This window comes from Leptonotus elevatus, chromosome 15, assembly GCF_054856555.1.
Source record: "Leptonotus elevatus isolate MCC_2025b chromosome 15, RoL_Lele_1.0, whole genome shotgun sequence".
Lineage (NCBI taxonomy): Eukaryota > Metazoa > Chordata > Actinopteri > Syngnathiformes > Syngnathidae > Leptonotus > Leptonotus elevatus.
The window spans coordinates 11,948,437-11,971,385 of NC_141253.1; the positions used below are offsets into that span (position 1 = coordinate 11,948,437).

At 41.6% G+C, this 22,949-nt stretch overlaps 2 protein-coding genes and 1 long non-coding RNA gene across 6 annotated transcripts; 1 reads left to right on the top strand and 2 right to left on the bottom strand.

Moving 5' to 3' along the window:
* Positions 1-1,250: 1,250 nt before the first annotated feature.
* On the bottom strand, positions 1,251-6,751 carry oacyl (O-acyltransferase like). 2 transcript variants are annotated; one of them, XM_086096779.1, is made up of 15 exons: positions 6,570-6,751; positions 4,895-5,028; positions 4,745-4,823; positions 4,541-4,676; positions 4,275-4,471; positions 3,989-4,201; positions 3,825-3,927; positions 3,621-3,674; positions 3,344-3,509; positions 3,189-3,268; positions 3,001-3,111; positions 2,254-2,377; positions 1,988-2,174; positions 1,644-1,786; positions 1,251-1,574 (listed from the first exon to the last, which is right to left on the bottom strand). In XM_086096779.1, the coding sequence occupies exons 1-15, from the start codon at positions 6,724-6,726 to the stop codon at positions 1,452-1,454; spliced, it is 2,007 nt and encodes a 668-aa protein (XP_085952905.1). In that variant the 5' UTR covers positions 6,727-6,751; the 3' UTR covers positions 1,251-1,451. The 2 variants fall into 2 exon arrangements, with proteins under 2 accessions (XP_085952905.1, XP_085952904.1); XM_086096778.1 differs by having other exon boundaries at positions 3,573-3,674.
* On the top strand, positions 5,247-22,891 carry LOC147161938 (uncharacterized). 2 transcript variants are annotated; one of them, XR_015097257.1, is made up of 6 exons: positions 5,247-5,426; positions 5,726-5,777; positions 12,516-12,599; positions 12,781-13,030; positions 21,830-21,890; positions 22,263-22,891. It is a non-coding gene; the product is annotated as an uncharacterized LOC147161938 (long non-coding RNA). The 2 variants fall into 2 exon arrangements; XR_015097258.1 differs by lacking the exon at positions 12,781-13,030.
* On the bottom strand, positions 7,704-18,698 carry znf532 (zinc finger protein 532). 2 transcript variants are annotated; one of them, XM_086096776.1, is made up of 9 exons: positions 18,339-18,698; positions 13,920-16,143; positions 11,467-11,648; positions 10,913-11,089; positions 10,403-10,565; positions 10,011-10,319; positions 9,814-9,926; positions 9,093-9,225; positions 7,704-9,021 (listed from the first exon to the last, which is right to left on the bottom strand). In XM_086096776.1, exons 2-9 carry the CDS (start codon positions 16,110-16,112, stop codon positions 8,527-8,529), a joined length of 3,765 nt encoding a protein of 1,254 aa, XP_085952902.1. In that variant the 5' UTR covers positions 16,113-16,143; positions 18,339-18,698; the 3' UTR covers positions 7,704-8,526. The 2 variants fall into 2 exon arrangements, with proteins under 2 accessions (XP_085952902.1, XP_085952903.1); XM_086096777.1 differs by lacking the exon at positions 18,339-18,698 and adding an exon at positions 17,013-17,566.
* Positions 22,892-22,949: the final 58 nt, after the last annotated feature.

The following is a 22,949-nucleotide window of genomic DNA, read 5'->3' on the forward strand; positions in this document are numbered from 1 at the left end:
AAGTGATTAAAAGAAAATTCTCCTGAATTAAATGAAGACTGATACTGATGAGAAACCTTTTACCAATCAGGGAACATTTCATTTTTTACTTAAAATGAAACCGTGAATGAATGCTTTTTTTTCATGACAGTTACTCCTTTTTAGGAGCATATTGCCCATTTACCTTCCCTGAATCTGAGCAAAAGGCCGAAGCATCACTTCACCAAAATATTGCGCAAGAAAGTGAACCATATTTGGTGGTAAGTAAGCAATGTGAGAAGACGTCATGCGCCGCTTCTGACTCACTGTCATGGAAGATGCGGCGAATACATCAGAGATGCCATCATGCTAAACTGGATTACAGCAGTAAATCTCATAAGCGTCTTTATCACGTTAACTGCAAGGGCACAGACCACAGCCAAGGTTCAGCTATTCCAAACCATCCAACTCAAAAATGTGGCCCCGTGGCAGAGAATACTGTACTATATTCCTGTTTGTGTTGTTTGCATGTGTTGCTGTTCCCTGTTTGTTTTGGTAGCAGTTTCAAGGTTTGTAATTACCCTAATTTTTAGAGTATGCTATTTTCCATTGGTCTGGTGTTTGAAATGACACTGTATGCTAAAATCAAGATAGCTCAGTTAATTTAACTACCAAGTTTGATTGAGGAATTTGGTGTTTAAACATACAATGTTTCATTCAGTTTTGTTACATGTGGATGTTTTACATGTTGAATTTGGAAAACTACACAAGCAAGAGCATGAGACTCGACGCTAATGTCAGTACTCATGCTTTAAAAACGTGCTTTAATAAGTCACAAATTGCGAGAAAACGTCATTATACTATAAGAACAGAAAAAGTATTACCCACAAAAAAGTCGTACTACTCAGAAGGAAAAAAAAGTCATATTACAGGAACAGTCATAAAAAAAGGGGAATTATTATTATTATTATTATTAGTAGTAGTAGTAGTAGTTTTTTATTTTATTAATTTTTTTAGAAAATACAAGAATATATATTTTTTAAATGATAAAAAGTCTCAATAATAAATTCACCATTTTACAAGAAAGTCATATTAAATGAACAGTCATAATTTTCACAGGACATTGCATATGGGCAAAAAACTTTCATATTTACATCATGAAGACGTAAAATCATTAAGCAGTAATACTCAGAAAAAAAAGAGTCATCATATTAAAGGAATAATCTCCTAAATTTGTGTCAAAACACAATGGCATTTAAAAAAAAATCCCCCCAAAAAACAAGGAAAATACATCATGTGAAAACTTCAACATTTATTGGAGGACTGTCTCAAAAACTTCCAATGAAAGCAGTCTGAAACAACAAAATGAAAGTGTGCAGTAAAATGTAATATATTTGCGTAATCCTTCTAACAAAGCAACCGAAACAACCTTGTTTATTTGCGTTATGAAAGAAATGTTCAAAGCTGAGGGTGTTAGTTGATTAACGGCTTAATCAGTATTGCACCTGGCCGGCTTTACGATTCCATTTGAGGAGGACGTAGGGCTTCTCGACCAGGACTGTTAAGACCACGCTCATCCCCAGCGTGAGCACCAGATGGCCGAGGAACAGGTACATCTAAAGAAGACCACACGAGCGTTCAAGTCGCTCTTACGGCAGACGGTATGAAGACGGCAAAAATCTTACAAAGTTGACGTCTGTGTAGTGGATGGGGGTCTCCTGTAGTCCGATGTAGACCAGGATGAAGACGGGATGGATCAGGTAGCAGGCGAAGCTGATGTTCGCCAGAGGAACCCACAGAGAGAATGACAAGAGGCTATTGATAAAGCCTGAAAAAGGACAAAAAAGTTGATAAAGCAAGAATGATGACCCCCCCCCCCCTCCCTTTTTTTTACATTACATTCCTAGTCAGTATGAGATATTTTTTAAATCCAGTACTCAGATGGTTTAGTGGTACACTCATACACAGCCTGGTGCTTAATTATTTGAAAAAAGCCAAATGATTGAAACACCTGCTCATCATCTTTTACCTCCGCAGCCCTCCTCGCAGGCCAGGATGATCCAGGCGATAGCCAGAGCCCACATGGGTCTGTGCAGCCCCTGGTAGAGCGCATGCAGCACAGAAGGTTGCGCTGGGATCCCCCGGAGGGCGTAGGCCAGTCCTATCAGTGCCGCCAAGACTGACAGACAACACAACCAACCGAGCGCCGCCTGCCACTGTAGAGCAAAAACATGAAACGAGCACGTGAGTGTGACACCAATTTGATTTTTTGGGATTGTAGAAGATGAATCCTACCTTGTGCTTTAAGAGTTGGCCTTTTTTGGTTGTCAGGTATATTCCGGTTAAGATTCCTATTAAAAATGGTCCGTATCTGGTGTGGGGCTTCACATAATAATACAGGACATAATTCTCAGATGTCCTGGAAAATAGATGATTACATGTAATATAGTTAAAAATTCTGACGCAATCTTATGAGAGTAAAGTCGTAATTGGAGTGGATGAGTGCAAAACAATTAACAGTAATTATCATAAAACTGTGAATTTTTCTTTCTTTCTTTCTTTTCTTTTTTCTTCTTCAATGACTATATTTACATGCCGTTTATATTCAGGTCAAGGTCAAAATTCCAGTTTCCAAAACATTTGGGATAACCCGGTTACATGGTCTGTTCGAAAGTCATTATGTCATTTCCACTTTTAACTTTCAACGTCATGTCGTTCCTGTCGTACAAAGACAAAGATTCCTTCCAAATAGAAATGCGTGATGAAGAAGAAGAAGGAGAGGAGGAGGAGGAAGAAGAAGAACAAGGAGAAGAAGAGGAAGAATAAGAAGAGGAAAAAGAGGAGGAGGAAGAAGAACAAGAGAAGAAGAAAAAAGAGAAGAAGAGGAAGAAGAAGAAGAAGAAGAGGAGGAGGAGGTGGAAGAAGAACCAGAGAAGAAGAACAAGAGAAGAAGAAGAAGAAGAGAAGTAGAAGAAGGAGCTAAACTTGTATCCCTTTCATGTGTTTGACTATCAGAACCAGATTATCGTCAGTCAGTCTTACAGCGTCGACGGCTGGAAGACGGGCAGCCGCAGGAATCCCGTGACGAGTGAACCAGCCAATGTGGTCATCAACAGAAGGCCTCCCGTCATGGCGGCAAAGACACCTCGATTCCTGGCAGTGGACGCAGTAGAATAGATTGAGTCCCGTTTTTGATCTTTTGAATTACGTGTTAAAAAGTTTGCACGTACAATCTGTAGAAATAGACCAGTACGGGAGTGGTGGCGTAACACTGGAAGTCCAAAGAGAGGTACCACGTCCAAGGAATACACTGCGGAGAGGTCAAGTTCTTACAACTATTTCAAGGTCAAAATAATCATCCTTAGCAGCTACTGGTTGACCTTACTATCTCATGGACCGGGAGCAGGTTACTCATCAGCAGCAAGTTCCCCCACCAGTACGTTTTACAATCCATCAAGTTGTCGATGAATGGAAACCAGTAAGGACCCCAGCGCACCACCGAGATAAGGCCAACGGTCAAACACATGACAAAGATATGCAGCGGCTGGATCCTGTAACGGAAAAAAGACCGTTCTCATGTTCGCTTTCCATGACGGCTAGCATCGAATGCTAACCTTTTGAACCTCCTGAAGAGATAGCCCAACACAAGACCAGGACTCAACTTGTCTTCAGCTCTTTGGATGGAGCCCAGTAGAGACCTGGCGCTAAGTAGACCTCTGAAAGATTAAAAAAAAAAAATCCTCAAGAACTCTAAACAATGTCTGTTTTGGTGTGTGTTGTTTGTGCTGTTAAGAACTGCGACTTTTCCTAGCATGAGGTCACAATGTCTGACTTCTCAGTGTTGTGGAATGCAGCTGTACTCTCACCCTAGCAGGAGGAAGGTGTCTACAGCCATAAAAACTGGTCCACTGAGAGAAAACACATACAGAGGACTTCTTTCTACTGTTGTCTTCCAGTCTTTGTAGTTATCTGCGAATTAAATCGTCATTTAAACGGACCTGCATGTCTCATAAGGTAAGATTTAGCTTACCGAGGTTGTTTATCACGAGGAACTGTGCAGAATGTCCGCACATGATCCACAACAGGCTGAGGATGCGGATGCCATTCAAGGAGGAGTAGCCACCTTCGGGGAAACGCGAGGAGGTGCTGAAGATACCCCGGCTGGTTGTCTGAAGGGAGAAGGCCTGGAGGCACTGGTACACACGGCTTTTGGGAAAGCATGAAGATCCATGCCTGGTGCTGTCTGCGGGAGACGACCGAGTGAGATAGCAGGACCTGGCCGAAGACTTTCGGGCAGTACGGGACGTTGTACTTACTATTTGCCTCTGTTGTACTACCATTTACTTCGCTACCCATAGAACCATTCGTCTTCAGGGTGCCATACTGGTCGAGGCCAGTGTTTAAACAGGCAGACTCCGTAGTTGGCATCGCCGCTCGGTTCTGGTGCCACCTCACTATTGCTGAGAATAGGGTGGCGGCAAGGGGAATCGCCAGCATTGTGCAACACACAAACCTGCAATAGAAAGGAGGTTCGGTTAAGGTGAAGAAGGGCCATGTTGAATGCACGATGATGTCATCTTACAGGCATGTGACATCCGATGCATCAGGAGCGACGGCGTCTGACAAGCAGTGAGTCATAAACATCTCCTGAGTGGACTCATTAACCAGAATAGAAGGTAATGGAGGTACGAGGGATGTGTGTCCCATCTTAAATGAATCTGTTAAAAACGTGAATAAATGCGTTATTGTTTCGAATAGAGAACACCGTGACTTTAAATTAACTGACCATACTCAACCAGCGTTTGCACCTCCTCTTCATCACAAGAGTCTGGGACACAGATACCCACAAAATACTGAATGGTTCCCTGTGAGAAAAATAAGATACAAATCATTCAACCAAAGAGGTATTTTATTCACAGTAATCATTTATCCTAACCTGCTTGAGGAACACTTGGCAGTACTGTCCAGAGAAGGCAGGACTGTGTGCAGACTGGCACTGCTGCAGCAGACCCGGCCGGTTGGCATTACCTCCTTCAACATTGCTACCCAGTTTCCCAAAAGCATCATACACTGTAATTAAAAAATAATTCATTAAATAAAACTTTGCGTTTCACATTTTAAACAGACTAATGGTTCAACTTGTCTGGGAGGGAATGCCCATGCCATTGCACACCCATCCTTATTTTCTCATTAAAAAACTATGTGGGTGACCCCTGTTGGCCTCTAGAGCTAACTACAATACTTCTGACCCGGAAGTTGACAGCAATGTCAATCTCAAAATGTTTTCCCCCACAACGAAACATGTTTTTATTTTATTAGTTTTTTTTTATTACCTGTAACGTACCTGTTAATTACATTAATTAAATAACTTTATGTATGTAAATAAGTTTAAGTATGTTTGGCGCCAAGCTGTCAGGAAGTACTGTAAATGTCCAAGCAGCGTGAAATGTAAATATTATACTTAACAGGTAAGTTTCATTTCGGCCCGAAATTACTGTACTCAATTTATGAATTATATACACTGTATTCTATATATTTTTATCATGTTTTGCTCAGAGAAGCGCACACAGCTTGGTAGTAGACGACGTGTTTTGCTGCGCGTTTAAACTCGCTGCAGGAGAATAAAATGACTGAACTCTAGAATGGAAATGTTGAGTTTCTGACATTTGACATGTAGAAATTACACAATACAGCTGCAGTCAGTTATATTGGTTATTTGGTTGTTAATGAAAATTTGTTCTTGTACTGTGTTGTGACTACGAATAAGAAAAGACAAGCTGGCGTGTAAACACTGCAGCCATTGGAATGGACAAAAAAATGTGAGTCTTTTACACTTAATATATCTGTATTTTTACGTATGTAATTATTTGAACAGTTCTGTGTGAATGACTAACAACAAATGTAGTTCTTGTGTTGTGTGAATATGGTGAAATGGCCCCCAAAACAATTTAAATGAACACGTACTTAAATTTGTGTTTTCCAAGCTCAAGTTGTGGCCCAAAATGCCCCCTTGGTCAATATGTATTGGGGTCTCTAGTATCAAAGCAATAAGCTGCAACTAGTTTCATTCATTATCAAACAAGCACAACATTTATTTCATTTAATGACAGTACATTATGGGTATAGTATTTTGGGTTAAGAAGAAGAAGAAGAAAAAGAAGACGAAAGAAAGAAAAGAACTGCCGCAAGTGTAATGGGGGGGTGGGGGGGTGGGATGCATTACACACTGAGAACAGGTCATTCCTTACTCAGACTTGTCCTGGTTTATTTCCCATAGGAAATCATGAGTAAGAGTAAGTAAGAAATGTGACCCTTATACACCACAAGTTTTTTTATATTGTGTATTCAATTATTTGGTCTGTTTTGTGTAAATGACTAACAACAAATTAATTTCTTTTGTTATATGAATGAAATGAAATGGCCCCTAAAACATAATTAAAATTTACAGTACATATGGTTAAATCTGTTTTCTCCAAACTTTTGAGTTGTTGCCCCACATTGGGGTCTCTATTTCTCAACATGTAATGACAGTTTATTATGGATATGATATTATGGGTAAAAAAAGAACCGCCACAAATGTAATGAAAAAAAGAAGAAGAAGCACCACTTACTGAGAACAGCGTATTCCTTCGGCTTGTCCTGATTCATTTCCCGTAGGAAAGTATTGGTATCCATTGCACATTTTTCGGACACAGTGAACGGTTGTGTTGTCTTTAGGAGTGCACTTAAACCTGCAAGAACAAACAAGCTCACCCAACGCAAGGCCATTATAAAAGTGCCTTCATCTTTTTACAGGAGTGGGTTTTTAAAGTGGGGTGAGGGTTAAACAACCTTGACAGGTGTGATTCATCCACACCTGCTTTTCCACATTAGGTGTAAAGTATTCAGTTGCATGTAAAAATGGCCCAGATTGTCTCTCCGTCATTGCAGGCGGGTCCAATGCGATTAGCACCTTCGCTTCACAAAAGATGAGTGGCGCTCAATGTGTTTAATTTCCTAATCATTAATAGGCGTGACACTGATTTATTTTTAATTAGCAATGTTTTCCTTTAGGCTTGCCTTTACGGGGTAAGGAACCGTATTGTGGATAATGAAATTACAATATCTAAATATATATTTTTTGAATTAAACATTTATTTCAGCAAAACAATCCTGATAATTTTCTGGAGTTAAATTTGTGACCCTCACAATAAAGGCTCAATAATATAAATATATTAACAAATAAATAAGGGCATCATATGATTATTATAATATTGGTCTATTAATCACTAATTATATAACATAGGTCTCACCGTGCCTTACAGGTGGCTCACATGTTTCGCCGCCATCTTTCTGCTACAGATACCCCGATGGAGAAGAACTTGAACGTATTAGTAGTAGACTTGTGATTTGTGTTCTCTGAGGCACTCTATTGCTTCAAAATGCACGCATTTCAATGTAAGGTTTTGCAATCTATTAGTTCACCACTAGATTAGAGAGTTTGTTTAAGAAAAATGATCTCAATGATTTTTTAGAGTTCAGTTTGAGAAGTATTTTTATGTTGGTTAATGTTTAATGTCGTCTTCTGTTAAGTTGAATAAAATTCAGCATTGACCACTAGAGGGTACGCTTGCTTCAAAAACCTACCGTACATAGCATAGTTCCTCTTACATTTGTTTTCATTTTTTAAAATAGGTAATTGAGAAACAGTAATGTCTACCATCTTATTACAAGTTGATGACATTATCTTTTTCGTGGCTTTCAACTTTTATTGACATAAAGACCAGCGCAAGCATCTGAATTGTCTAACAGAATTTTAAAATAAAACAGTAGCAACAGTAGCAGCAACAAGACAGCATTCTAATTCACAGACTGCTTCTCACATGCAATTTTACAGCGAGAGACCTATTATTGGTCAAAAAGCAGTTTCCCTTCTATCCGACAGCTTATTGATAGTTGCGGCTGTTACAACGTCGGCAATTCAAAGCATCCCGGAAAGTTCTTGTTTAGCTTTGTTTTTCAGTGTAACAGCCGGTTACATTCTTTAATGTACCAATGAGCGAGAATAACGTTGACTGAAAGGCTAAGTCCACTCATACACATGTAGGCCTATTAAAAAAAAAAGAAAATATTTTTCCCGCACAGAGGGGTGCTATCGTCGCTGGATGTATTCTGTTGTTAAATAGAAGATAATAGAGCAAAATTGTGGTGTTGCTTAAAGGGGACCGTCAAAATAAGTAAAAACTCAATTCTGTTGAAACTAATTTCCATGGACGAAAGGCCAAAAGGCGTAGAAAATATCACATCTGAAAAATACCTGTGTTTATGTGGAGAATTTCACAATGACAATATACTACAGCCATACGTTATGTAGCTCTACGCAACAGTGCAAACCCTTCAAAATAAAATACTCTTCTATAAAAATCAATTCAAGTCTGTAGAAACATGAAGTACAAAAACTATCTTGTTCAATTAAAAACAAAAAATGAATCTCATATACTGTGTTTTACAAGTTCTGTGTGAACAGTACATAGAATATATTTAGCAGTATTTTGTACATAGCAGGACCATGTAAGTTGAGTAGTTGTTTCATTTCTCTGCCAAACTGAGTCTTTTGGCCTTGATGAAAGCCATGCCGTGCGTCCTCATGTGAATGTTCAGGTTCCCCTCCGTTTCAAATAGCTTCCCACACACTTTGCATTTGGTCTTTGGCGTCCCGTCATCGCCGTCCACCGTGACGTTCAGTTGGTTCTCCCTCTGGCTCTCATCGTCATCCTGACCCCTGTATCGGTTGAGACCTTTCTCCTTCAGCCGGTGAACAATGAAGAGGTGTCGGGCCTTGGAGCGGGGCGAGGTGTAGCACAGGCCGCACTCCTGGCACTGGAAGGACGAGCCGTCCGACTTGTGCTGGGGGATGTGTTTGTGGAAGGCGGCGACGTCCTCTGTGGTGAAGCCGCACACGCCGCACCTGTGAACTTTGGGGATGTTCACCTTGAGCCTCTTCAAAGGTTGGGAATCCAAAGTCCTTGGGTTTAAACCTGGGAACCTCTCATTGGCTTCGTTCTTTCTTTTGGGGCTGGCAGTCTGTGAACGACATTAAAAAAAAAAAAAATTAGTGACTGGAAAGGTGAAGTACAAATAAACTATTTCCCCACCGATTTCTTATCTGCCAAATCATCGTTGGTATCAGACGTTGCAGTTTTCTCTTCTGAGGTGCCATGCATCAACTCAATGTGCTGATCCAGCAGCACTCTCTTCGTGAACGGCTGACTGAGAGTCGGGCAGCGCCTGTTAAAGTGCAATAAAATCACAGACACTCCCAATAAGCTTTTCATGTCCTCTTTCACTCGCATTGGCATGGTTTATTATTTCTGTAGCCATTTTGGTCTTACTACGACTAAACTTGTCAAATCTCTCTGACTTCACTTTTTCTTATTTATAAAGATTCAGATTCAGTTCTTCCGAGTGACCAGCCACCGCTTGGTTGAGTTTGCTTAAAGTGGAAGTCAAGAGGCAAAAGTTAAGTTACAAGCTAGTTTACAGACTAGTTGACTTTACTCCACAATGACCAGGACTTGGATCAAGCAGAGTTTTTAACAACCAGGTGCAATTTCTCTTAATTCAGTTACATGGTGGATCTTCAAAACAAAAGTAACATTCCTACCATGAAAGCAGGTTAGTAGATCGACCTCACTTCCTAGCATTACTCATCGTTTTTTCTTTTTGTATACCATACTACAAGAGTACTGATGACTAATGCCGGAACAGCTTTCTGGAATGGTTCTGAGAGTCCGCCAACTAAATTCTCCTTTTTGCTTCACTGCCTGGTATCCGTTTTTACATTTATGTTACAAATCACTTGCAGCTTGTACTCACGGGCATGTGTAGACTTTGCGCACCCCCTTGTGTTTGAGGCGATTGTGTCGACAAAGACTGTGGGTAGAACTGAAGGACTTCTCGCACAGTCGGCACGGGTGCTTCTTCAATATCTAATGTGAGATAGGAAGATTGTGAGGTATTCTCCTTGACAGTGTTCCCCGACTTAACATGTAAGATGTTTCCGAGACATTTACCTTGCCATGTTCTCGTTTCATGTGAGCCACAAAAACCTCCTTGGGAGTGAAGACGGTGTTGCATTCTCCACACGTATACCCTGAATCATTGGCTTTCTTAAGTTCCCCTGAGCTGTTTTTGGTGGCTTTTTTTGGTGATGAAGGTGCTGCTTTATTTACATCCTTGTTCTGACCATTGGCGTGTCCCCCGTCTTTGTTGTTGTTGGGGGCATTGTTGGGGCTGTTTGGATTTGTTGCCTTGGTGCTGAGAGGGCGGTTAAGCCCCAAGTTTGATGGAGCCTCAATGGTCTTCAACGTTCCATGGATGGCCTGGAAAAGTTTCATTGATTGAGTTGAATTGATATGTCATTGAGTTATTGAATAGATTTGTGCGTAACATATTGAGGTCCTACCTTTACATGGTCCATCATGAGCTGTTTCTGTGCATAGTGCATGGAGCAGTCGGGGCATTTGAAGACAGGGACTTTATGATTGACAACATGCTGGTCAAAGTGTGAGTAGAGCAGAGACTGCAGTGTGAATACAGTATCACACATGGAACACTTGTAGATAAGCCTGTCGCATAGAAGAAAGACAGTGTCCTTAAATAAAAAAATGACATCGTTCATTGAATTTTTGGGAATACCGGATTTGATCATCACACTTAATTTGTTACACCTGCTAATGAGGAGCTATTTAAGTCAGTAGTTTCCATATGGAACAACAACAACCAAGTTAATCCACCATGCCTAAAACCCACAAATCCTTCAACTGTTGAAACAGAAAGGGCAATTTTCCTGCGATTTGGTCGTGGGTATCAAGTTGCCGTATTCTTGGCAATTCTCCAATGCAACGGAACACTTGGAATACAAAAATCAAAATGTGAAGCGCTTTTGTTCCATGTGGCCTTTATCAAGACTCACTTGGGCTCTGCTGCTTTCAATCCAGGATGCTGCGTGTATGCATGTGAGTGTGTTGCTGGCGCAGACTTGAAGGCCATGGGACAAAGCGGACATTTATAGAAGATCTCACAGTGTATAGTTTGGACGTGCGACTTCAGAGTCGCAACATCAGCGAAGATCACACTACAGTGGATACAGCTAATGGGTGGAGAAAAATAAATTAGTTAGTCAAAGTCAAACCTGAAGACAGGAAAAAAGTAGGCGATATCAAGACTTGTCTTTGCTGCCATTTTTCATGAGCTGACGGTTTTTCTAGGTAACCAAAAAAAAAATGATTAAAAAAATATATTGTTAGCAAATCTACTAACTGCATTAGTGAGCACTGCATTACACTATTTGAGAGCATGAACATAACAAAAGTTTTAGAACTTTGAGATCAGCTCATGAAAAATGTGAAGGAAAAAAAGGGTTGCACACAAACACTACTTAAGTTGTGTTGGAAAGTAACTGGTCTACCACCATAAGAATTTAAGTCAAGTCAAGTCAACAAATGCATTTCAGTTCAAGAGACTAACCGGTAGCCGACTCTACGGGTGTAGTGGAGGCAGTTCTTGGTGATGTGGGACTGGAAGTGGACAGAACGACAGCTCGCGCCACATTCGGGACAAACGTATGGAGACTTGTGCTGGTGGATTCGTTGATGGGATAGAAAACTGCAATGGTTTGGGAGAAGCATTTGGCAGGCGGTGCAAGCCTTCTGATAGGACAGAGAAAGGAAAATAGAGAGGATGGCTATTGCAAATGTTGTGCAAGTACTTTTCCTGCTTGAAATCTCAAGTGTGCAGTGAACCCTCGCTATGTTTGCGGTTCAGTGTTTGCGTCCCTGCTATGGCGCAGATTTTTACACGATAGATTTCATGTAGCAACGTGAAAAGGAGCTGCCATCTTAGTGGACGTTTCTAAAAAGAAAAACATGACATATAGGCCTATGCGTGCCAAATGCCTCTAAAATCCTTACAAGAAAACAATTGCTGACTGTCATATTGCTATTTCAAGTCTGAATTTAGAGTTGCACGTCTTGGAGTGTAGTATCACGTATTGTAGTCCACTAATAGTTGTTTCCTTAGAGCAGAGAGAATATATGCCGGTGAGTATTGTTATATGCTCTGTTAGAATGTCTTGCTGCACTGTGTGTGCTAAAGTAAAGGTGCTGTCCGACATTTTTCCGTGGCTGTTTGTTGAGGACAGCAGCCAACCAGGAATGAGCGTGAAATCAGGCCACCAATCAGGAGCAGGGGTTCGCACAGTGACATTTGCGTATGGCACTGATAGTAGTTTGCCTCTGCAGCTTGACTGGAAGGAAAATGTGGAGTACCTGACCAGAAATGTCCTGGACAGGCCAAAATTAAACTACACCTTTAAAGTTGTAGGTTTTTTTTTTCAATAAGGTTTATCATTACCGTAAAATTGGTGCTAATTTAACTAAGTATAAAGCTATATGACAGTTCACATTTTATGTTATCATTATGATATTGCACTTTTGTTAAAGGGCATTATATGGTTTGGTTAAACATTTTTGTGTTTAAATATGCATTGTTTAATTCTCCTTTATTTAATGTGCCAGTTTTACAGTAACCTTCAAATGGAAGTGAGGAAAAAAGCAGCTTGAAGGAAACATACTTTGCTTCCTATTTGGGGAAATGTCCAAGTAAGTCCTTTTTCATTATGTTTTTATTTATTGACTTCCGACTCATCATTAGACTGCATTGTTTTACTGTTTTATTGTGTTCATTGTTTTTATGTTAACTGTCTTTTTATATGTCTGATTTCTCCCCTGTGCCTGAATGGATTTTCTCTGGGTACTCCGGTTTCCTCCCACATTAAAAAAGAAATATGCATGGTAGGCTAATTAAACACTAAGGTGTGATTGTGAGTGTGAATGGTTGTTTGTCAATGCGTGTCCTGCGATTGGCTGGCAACCAGTTCAGGGTGTACGACGCCTACTGCCCGAAGACAGACTAGGATAGGCTACAGCACCCCGCGACCCTTGTGAGGAATAAGTGGTCTGGAAAATGGAGGATTTTTGCCATTCCTTGACAGCGAGAGAGTGAGAATAGGCACTAAGGAGGACTTTAATAAGTAAGTGTTTTAATTAGTTGAAATGTGTTTAAAGAGGAAGTCAACCTTGAACATTTCTTGACTATAATATGTTATATATGACCTCACAAGTCTAAACATTACATTCTGAATAATATTACATTTGTGGAATATGACTTACGAAGCAAAATCCAGCCGTTTTTATCTATTTCAGGGGTGGCCATTTTGTCACTTGATGTTGACTAAAGATTACATCACAGTTGCTCAGGGCTCAGGCAACGACTAATCACCTGTCTTCTGAAGCTGAGCTGCGATTGATTGTTGTCTGAGACCTGAGCAACTGTGAGGTTTGGTGTTTTTCTTTTAGCTTTTAACTGTTTTTATTTTGTTGTCTTTTAGTTTTTAGCTCCAGTGTTTCCTGGGCGCCTTTCCTCACATGGTTTCTCTGTGCCCCGCCATGTGTGGGGAGGAGGGAGGTTGGGTGTTTGATGATGGATGATGGATGATTTTTCTTTTTATTGTATTATAGATGTTTTATTTGTTTAGCACCTTGAGTTGGATTTTGATGTATGAAATGTGCTATATAAATAACGTTTGTTTGATTGATTGATGTTATTTTCACTTGACAGCAAGTGGCAAAGTGGGCAACTTGATATTGATAAAAACTGCTAGATTTTGCTGCTTAACTCATATTCCACTAACGCAATATTAACCAGAATACCATATTTAGACTGGTGCGGCTGCATAGAACATATATTGTCAAGAAATTTTGGGGGGGTTGACTTCCGCTTTAAAGGTGTGGGAGTTATAAAACGATTAAAAATAATGTTTTCTGTATGGCCTATTTTCACCTATTAAGTATTGAGTGTGGGACTGGAAGATATCCGCTGTGATAAATGTGAGGTTTTAAACGCAGCTTGATGTACCATACCTGCCCACTGGTCTCCAGAACGTGTTGATAATGCGTTGCTAGTGAACTGTCGTCCTGGAACGATTCATTACATTCCAAACACTTGAGGCTGTGCCTGCAGAGCTTTGATGCATCGTCCTCTAAGGGCATGGCTGCCTCGAGGGGAGTATTGTTTGGAGTTGAAATCACTGCGCTTTGTGACCCACCACTTGGGATTTTTCCTGTGGTTTGAACTGGTAATGCCTGTGCATCAGAGGCAGAGGAGCTGCTGTCTGTGACGGTGGGTGGTCCAGAAAAGGGCGATGGTGTTATCATCTGGTCTGCAGGGATCGGTTTTAATATTAGGTGTGAGCACTGCATGACAACGCCTTTGTCCTTATGGCTCCTAGCGTGAGACAGCAGACTGCATTTGTTGTAAAAGACGAGACTTTTTGAGCAGTGGTTGCAGGTAACCTCGATACGCACACTGCGACGTTCATAGTGTTGGGTCAGGCTCTTCTCAAGAGCAAAGGAATCGCCGCACTCCAGGCACTTGTACCCGCGAGTGGGAAGGGTAATACAGGCTGAGGTTGGCGGCGAGAGGTTTGGAACATACACAGGAACGGGATTTATGCTACTCAAAATTTTATTAAAAGCATCAACTACAGAGCTTTGAGAGCTGCTGAAGACTTGAACCCTGGAGAGTTTCTTCGAAGACTGGCCTGTGAGAAGTGCTTGCCGTTTAAGTCCTTGTGATTGCTTGGAGGAGGAGGACATTTCTTTTTGGAACTCGCCGGCAGCAGGGGACACCTTCTTCGAGAGAAGATTGAGATTGCTCAAATGGACTGTCTTTGGTACGAGTTTGGCATTAGCCAGACTGGAAGCGGGGACCATGACAGTCTGTTGTTGTATAGCGTTTGCCGCTTTAAGGATGGCACTGCTGGCACTTTGTACCGAGGCAGCTGGAATGACGGTTGCTTTGACTGTGGTGTTATTCGACAGCTTCAGGCTGATGACTTGGGAACCGGCAGTCTTGACAGCTGAGACTGGCAGGAAGGCTGTTGCTACTGGTTTGATGGTCATCTGTTTAGTTATTTCAAATGATGGTCCTCCGCGGGTTGCAACAACTGTAGTTGGCAAAGAGGACACCGTGGAAGATGAAATAAATGCACCACTGGTAGCCTTTACTGTTAAACCATTTCCAAAATGGTCTCCTTTATTCAAGTCTGGGATGACTCGTGTGACTGTGCGCTTGATCTGTCCAGAAGAGGTCTTGATCGTTTTTATCCTGACTTTTGGAATGACCTGTGTGGGGTCGGTGCTGCTGCTCTCACTATTTACACTCGAGGGACTATCCGGCGCTCCTGATAGCAGGCGCTTCGCCAACTCCAGTGCTGATTCCTGCTCATGTTTTTTCACTGGACCTCTGGAATTTTCGTTGTCTTGGTTTGAGTCCGTCTCTGTAATAGGAGAATCGGAAATGTAGTCTGTCATTCTTTCCCTTTTAGCACTAAGAGCGGCAATGGCTGCAATGCAAGAAGAAAGTTTTGCAGAGGTCTTTGACTGGATTTGAGCCGCGTGCTCATTATTCTCCTTGCACTGTGTAAAGTGAAGCGTTTCCTTGGGTTCTTCTTGAAACAAACTCGATTGAGGGGTGTTATTGAACACAGAACCTTCCAAACTTATATCTTGGTTGTTATTCTGATCTCGTTTGTAGTCCTTTGTTTTGGACTTTGAAACTTTCTCCACCGGTGCAGGATATTTAGAAATCTGCCTCTCTTTCTTTCTTTTGATCTTTGGCTCACTTACTTCAATCTTGTCCTCCTCAAACTCTTCTGCACTGGAGATTGGACTGAACTGATCGGAGGCTGAATTTCCATCCCCGTTGGAAGGATACCATCCATTTTTGGTACAAAGAACACCCGATGGCGTGGAAGTCAAAAATCCATTTTGAAGTTTATTGCCAATTCTTATCAAATGAGGTTGGGAGTGGAACTGTGAATCTTTTTCTAACAGGGTTCCAACATGCTGCCTCGCATCCACGTTTCTAATATTCTTGACGATGACACTTACACCAACATCTTCATTGGTTGTTGACCCACTCTTCGCTTGCTTGACTTTGTTGTCATGGTCATCTTGCTGGCCAGATTCAATTGCAGCTTTAGGATCCACCATGTCGGGGATGTCGAAGGCCGCCAGGAGATCGTCAAAGTCTGGTGTCTTCATATCTCCCATGTTCCTTGACCTGCTATAATTAGGACCTCACCTATAATGGGCAGAAGATAATATAGAGTTAATGGATTGACCATCCTAATATGACTCTCTCACGGATTATTTTAGTGACATAAAATTATGTGTTTGATTGTAATTTGTTTTGGGGCTTCTGCAGGATGAAATCCAGTGTTAATGAACACTGGACCAGACTTGTTGATTGCAGCTCCCAATTTGTCAGTACTATTAATATCTGCAAACAGAAAAGCTAGCGCATCAGGAATTAAGAGGATTAATGCTGGCTTTTCTCTTAACCTTATGGCCATATCTCATGACAAATCGTATTACACTCGTAGGTGCATTTCAATTTCCAACTTAATCGTGGTATTTTTTCTGCTTTTCATTTTTCACAGTGGGTGGTACTACTGTGAAATATGGAATATGCTCAGTGCTTGCATCATGCTTGTTGAGGACTGGTTCCATCATCAACACCACTTCTGCTCTTTGTGCCATGTGACTGGCAACCAGAATCTGCATACACTGATTTTTTTTTTCCAACCCCAGTTATATTAAGAAGCCTTTCTCAATCCAGGTGATGGGGAGGTTTCAGTGTTGGTTGAGAGGGGGGGTGGAGGGAAAGGCGCTGACTAGCAATGAAAGGATGTGAAAATGGCTGCTGCAACAGCAGAGAGAGAGAGAGAGAGCAAGAGAGAGATTGAGGCCTGGTGGGAGCAGCAAGCCCGATACGTCTGATACTGAAAATGAATGTTCAATACACACAAATATGTCAAATAATTAACACAGATCATCTCTTTCAGACTCATGCATCACTGAAACCCACATCCACTCACTGCGACATCAACACAATGCCAGTAAAATAAAGATTAGTTGTCGAAACATGCAAGAAAATCAGCTCCTCCTCACCCTCTCGACCCGCTCCTCTGCAGCCACTAGCCAAACCTTCCTCCTTTCCCCTTCCCTCATCCTGCAACAAACATTGACTACACTGCTAATCCTCAAAAAGCCATGCGCCACCCTGACTGAAGCAACAACAACAAAAAATCCTGCCTCTTCACAAAAGGCCCAGAAGTCAGGGTCAGGTTACGTCCAGGGTTGTGCTAAGTGCTGGTGGTCCTGGGAAGGATCCTCCTTTGTCATTTTCTGAAGCACTGGCAGGACACAGACATACAAACAAGACATATATCCTGCGCTGTGTGTGTGTATGTATGTGTGTGTGTGTGTGTCTGGCTGCAGATTCACAGACTTCCAGGCAGCCGCCCCCCTCTGCCTTCGTCCCTTCCCAAATCTCCCTGATGTCTTTTCTGCGAGTTTTCGCCATATAGCGAATCGCCGCAGGGTCGACGCTTGCTCCATGGTAGCTGGCGGCCGAGATGCGAGGGGCCGCCATTGGATTGGCGCGCAAAACTGCCTGTATCTCTCAGAGGAGCACAGAGACAGCATTGTTCCCGTCGGCTCTCTTTCTGCCTTAAACTGGTTTCAGCTAGTTCTCCTCGCCTCGACATAAAGCCCAGCGCTGCATTGCGGCCTCAAGAGCACACAGGAAGAAGACAGAATGCTCTACTGACGGGATGGCACTTCTCATTTTTCCCTTGGCCTTTGGAAAATGATGCTGGGATAGACGACTTTATGGAAAGTAAATCAAATATGCAGTAGTATGCAAATGACAACAACAGGGAAGGAAATAATATTTACGGCTTGTGAGGTTGAGGATATTGTGGAAGTCAAGATGAGGGGTGAGGATTGCAGGTCTGGATGTTGGACTGATGACAATGGACAGAAGGCAGGTTCAATTAATTAACTTGGTCAGTTGCCCTCATGTTGGTTGTGTTTTCCGAACACCAAATCCAAAACGATTTCTGTCAATCTCCAAGAAATAGTCAAACACTGGGTATCCATGCGCCTAAAACCAATAGGTCTCCTCGCCCCTTAATCCCAAAGAACCAGTGGCATGGGCAAACACTGGGTATCCATGCACCTACGACCTACCCTAGATTCTCTCAACTCTCAATGGCCCTGGCAAACATTGCGTATCCATGCACATACTACATGCACGCCATATCCGAAGTGCTTGATCCTCAAGAAAGGGTGGCATGGGCAAACACGGGGTCTTCATGCAATTACCTCGCCAAGATTGCTACCAAACAGATGCCATCCCTCCCCACATGCCCCCACGGATACATGCATACACGTAAACATGCACATGCAAATATATAGCTAAATATTGCATACCCAGCAAGATCTTTCCCCCCACACTGGAAAATTGATGTCTTCCTGTCGAGGCCTCAGCACCTGCCTTAGTGTCTTACCCCATCCATTCCAGCCTCCATCTTCTTCTTCCTCCCCCTCCCTCCCTCCCACTCTGCTTCACTCCCAGTCCGGGCCTCCAATTCCGCCTTTGGCCGCCGCTGCCACCTTCACAGACATTCATGAAGGAAAGGATAGAAGTAGGGGAAGGTGTGGGGGGGGGGTCAGTGTTCAGCAGGCGAATCAGGCCTTTTGTCTCTGTCGCTGGAGGGGGTGGTGGTGGTGAAGGGACTCTCCACTCTGGCTCTGGAGCAGCAGCTGGTGCAGAGGAAGAAGAGAGAGAGAGAGAGGGAGGCAGATGGAGGTGGGGGAGACGGAGTGGAAGAAATCATCGGGGAACGTCGAATATGGGTGTCAATACAAGCTCCCTTTTTATGTAGCCGTTACGATTAAGCGGGACTTATGCGTATAGAGACTATACATGAGGTAGGTTTAACTAAGATCACTAGGGTGTCGTTAGTCCTATAACAGTAGGTCTTTGATTAATTCTACAGCCAAAAGGGACTGCACTGATCATTTTCTGGCAGTGTTCAAGAAAACAGCCTCACTTTTTTGCGATTTTCATATTCATGTTGGTATTTCAAAGATTGAACAAACGAAGATGTCCCTCGTTGGGCCTTGCTTACAAGTCCTCGACGCACCTGGCAGCCTCGCACAACTCCCAGCCTTTATTGCGTGAACGGCGCTATGATGGATTCATTTGTCAGGTGACACAAATCGACGCTATGAGCAAGGCAGGAATGATATGTGCATGAGTGTCTTGAAAGGCCCGAGTGGTGCTTCCTGCCCCTCGATGGTGTGACACATTCGGTGCAGGAGGAGAGAGCACAGCGGGCTTCCCCTCCCCCACTGACACAGTCATGTGACGTCATTTTTTTCCCTGGATGCGAGTAGGCAGAAAGAATGAAGTGCTCGCATCCTGTCCTTGTGTGAATATACCCAATTAATTGGTCCTGTTGTGCTCTTTTATTCAACACAATGAACATTATGATGCCCTCCTATATTTACCTTTTGTCTCGCACGGTAGACAGTACAGTATGCCTATAATTGCATCAAGGTTTTCTTTTGTCTCACACAGTGTAAGGCCTTCGTTTTCACTTCGTTTTTCTTTTGTCTTGCCAGGTATACGCCTATATTCCCATACTTGTCCGCTATTTTACATGGTGTTAGCCCATTTCTGCACCCTATCCTCATTTTGTATTTCATAGTATAAGCATATTTTTGCACCTTAGTTTCCTGTGGTAGTGAGAAAAAGCCCACAAGCTAGCAAAAAAAGAGTTTAAAAAACATGTTCTGAGAGTTGCTTTGAAAAGGCAACAGGTGAAATCATGTGACAGAATAAGAGCCAATAACATTTTCGGCTGATTAATAAAATGATACAAGATAGAACCCATGTGTATTTTTATGCTCCTGTACTAGAAGCAAAAAACGGTAACAACGGTCACTATGGTAACACATCATGAATGACAAGACCAACACAAAATCTGAGGTATTTTGCAGATAACTTGTAACAATAAACCTGAACTTCGTGAAGCCTACATTATTTAACTATATTAGCAGCTTACTCCTGAAATGTGCGGCAACATAACAAAGGCACGGCAAAACAAATATAACGCGACGCCCATGAATAATTCATCATAACGCTAAATCGCCACATATTGTGCAGAGCAGGCCTTGTGTGTGAGAATCACCTGTCGCCGTAAATCAGTGCTTCTCAAATAGGTAGGCCGGCCCCCCTGGGGGCGCACGGTGTGATGCCAAGGGCAGCACATGTAACATTGGGTATTTTTTATTTTTTTTTGCTGTACCAGAATAAAGTGTAATTGCTCATCCACTACAGGAGGTGGCAGTGGCGCTCTCATGATCAGAGAATCCAGAAGGAGACTTAGAACAATTTTACTATTTACTATATACAGTAGCGGTGGAGAGTTGGGAAGATAGTTGGAGGTTGTAATATGTTCTTCTCCCTGGAGGGGTGTTACAAAAAAATTATTTAGAAGCACTGACGTAAATACATATTTCAAGTAGGTTTGTTGCATTTGTGTGTAAATGCACCTTCCTCTTTCTTGTTGGTGTTTAAGCTCTTGTGTATAATGTATCTTTGTTTATCTACCTATGCCTGCAACAGATAGTGACCGACAGTACATTTAAATGACTAGATGGCAAAACATACAAGTTACTTGTGTGTTACCTATTTCGATTAATACAAACGAATAATAGCTTTGTGTTCAGCTAAACAGGTCTAGAGTTCACATTGAATAAATACATTTGTGAGTAAAGCGAGAGAAGATTCTTAGGCCTATTATTTGAGAAGTGCACTACCCCGCATATTGCGGTTTGACATTTGTGATTGCACACATTTTTCTTTCATTTTGTATCCAATCATCCGTTATTCATTGACAATTTTATTTGATAATTTTTTTACTCAGACCAAAGCATTAATTTAAGCATCGTTTTGGCGCCATCTAGTGGAATCTTAGTTTTGTTGTTAGGTTTAATTCATTTATAGTGTTTTATGCACCATGTGCATCGGGAAACATTAAAAATACGTTGCTTCTTACTGTCTATTTGTCTATTTAAATTTTTTCATCTTGACATGAAAGTTTAATGGTCGTACGGCTCCCACCTTTTTATTATTATTTTTTTTTTGCTGCCGTTGTCCTGGGCGTTTTGTGGGGTTTTTTCCCCCCTTCTTCTTATTCTTCTTCTTTTAAATCACTTACCATAGCCCAGGCTCATGAGAAATTAATGGGTTAGTTGTACTGTTGTTTTGAATACTTCAACCCCTATTTTCCAGCCACCCCCACGTAAATTGACTTTGAGACCCATGCTGTAAAGAAAGTAATTGATGAAAAACAATTATTTTCTCCACCCATCCCGACACAGTTCTTAATTTTTTTTATTATTATTTAATCAAGCCCGCTGAAAAGAGGTTCTGCCGCCACTTTGGCCCACTTCTGTTGCACAACATCGCCTTCTAGTGTTTTCTTAGGTGTACTCATGAATCTTTTTTGACAGAAGCATCCCTTGTTGGGGAGGAAATCCTGCAGAATCAATTTCGTTATTCTCTCATAATGTTTTAATGATGTAGCCTTAAATCGCAGTGAATAAACACGCCCCTGTTTGAATGACTGGATTTTGTGATGTGAAAACAAACAAACAAACCAAAAACTACGGTATAATTTAAAATCTTTTCCCACCATTAATGTAACTCATAAACTTTATAACCGCTGTGCATAATGAATGGTGGCAGATTTGTGTTGACTCCCATTACTTAAGTCTGAATGTGATCGTGGTTATTTCTGAACATAGCACATCCCCAGTTAAAAGAGGGTGTACACACTTATGCAACCACATTATCATAGTTGTTTATTATTACTTACTTACCCTCTCACATTTTATCAATTCCATTTCAGGGTGCACCCGTCCTCTCGTCCAAAGTCAGCTGGGAAAGGCTCCAGCACACCCGCAACCCTGGTGAGTGAGGAGAAGCAGTACAGATAAAGGCTGGATGGATGAGTTGTACAGACGATTATAGGTCACAATAGTGGTGAAAAATGTTTTCAAACGATTTATCTTGGTCTCTTTTTTGAATACGTCTCACAAAAACCTGGCATTTGAACTGGGGTGCGGTAGACTTTTTATACACATCAGTGGTCTGGTGGGGATCAGTACATTGGGGTTTCACGGACCATTGACTATTTAGTCTTTTCTTGGACAAAATGGAATTCTCCCGTAGGTATTTTAAAAGAGGTAACTTCTTTCTGATCTAAAAAAAAAAAATGAATCCTCCGACTGACATCAAGCTGCTTCAGGACGGGTGTCTTACTTTCATCCCTCCTGTCCAAGGCATCAGGAATGCTGACAGCTGCTGCATTTTCCGCGGACCGTGGTGGACCTTTTTCCACGGATCACGCTGATTAAGCGCATGGATGAAAATGCAACAGGCTGTGATCTCTGACTATCACTGAACATGGACAGAAGAAGAGCGGGCATTTTTATGGCTGGCTTTGATCATTCTTATTGAGTTGTCGGTGCTAAAAAACAAATATCTCCTGATTTCTGAAGTATTTTAACAATTGTAATTGCCTGAAAAGTAGCGATAGAAACGTTTTGTTTTTTTGCTGGTGTCTCTTTTAGTCTTTGCTTTTTCTTACGTTTTTCCAACAGAGGGCGCTCAAACCCTTTTGAAGTTTTGATTGACCCAATATTGACTAATAAACCAACTCGTTTTCTCGAGCGCTATTTGTTATCATAGCTGACCAAAATGACAGAAGAAACGCCATAAAATCTGAAACGTCAATCAGAATTGAGCAGCAGCTGTTGTAGTGTATTTTATAAGAGTGTACCTAATTTGTGGTCTATGACTATAACAGTACAGCAGATGAAATGTGACAGATTTAACAGTAACTGATTTCTTTCAGCAGGGGGCACACAAAATCACCTCGAGCATATTAAAAATAGAACAGTAACGCAAGTTAGCATGAACAATGAAACATTTAATAAATATATATATATATACAGTATGAATGCTTT

Bases quoted from the DNA above. Each gene is read 5' to 3' on its own strand.
- znf532 (XM_086096776.1), bottom strand. From the start codon at position 16,112: ATGGGAGATATGAAGACACCAGACTTTGACGATCTCCTGGCGGCCTTC. The intron at 10,566-10,912 runs GTGAGTCTTGAT...TCTATGCGACAG, and splicing joins TTGAAAGCAGCAGAGCCCAA to GCTTATCTACAAGTGTTCCA. The intron at 10,320-10,402 runs GTAGGACCTCAA...AAACTTTTCCAG, and splicing joins TCATGATGGACCATGTAAAG to GCCATCCATGGAACGTTGAA.
- oacyl (XM_086096778.1), bottom strand. From the start codon at position 6,726: ATGGCCTTGCGTTGGGTGAGCTTGTTTGTTCTTGCAGGTTTAAGTGCA. The intron at 3,928-3,988 runs GTAAGCTAAATC...TTTAATTCGCAG, and splicing joins CCTCGTGATAAACAACCTCG to ATAACTACAAAGACTGGAAG. The intron at 2,175-2,253 runs GTAGGATTCATC...TTTGCTCTACAG, and splicing joins GCCAACTCTTAAAGCACAAG to TGGCAGGCGGCGCTCGGTTG.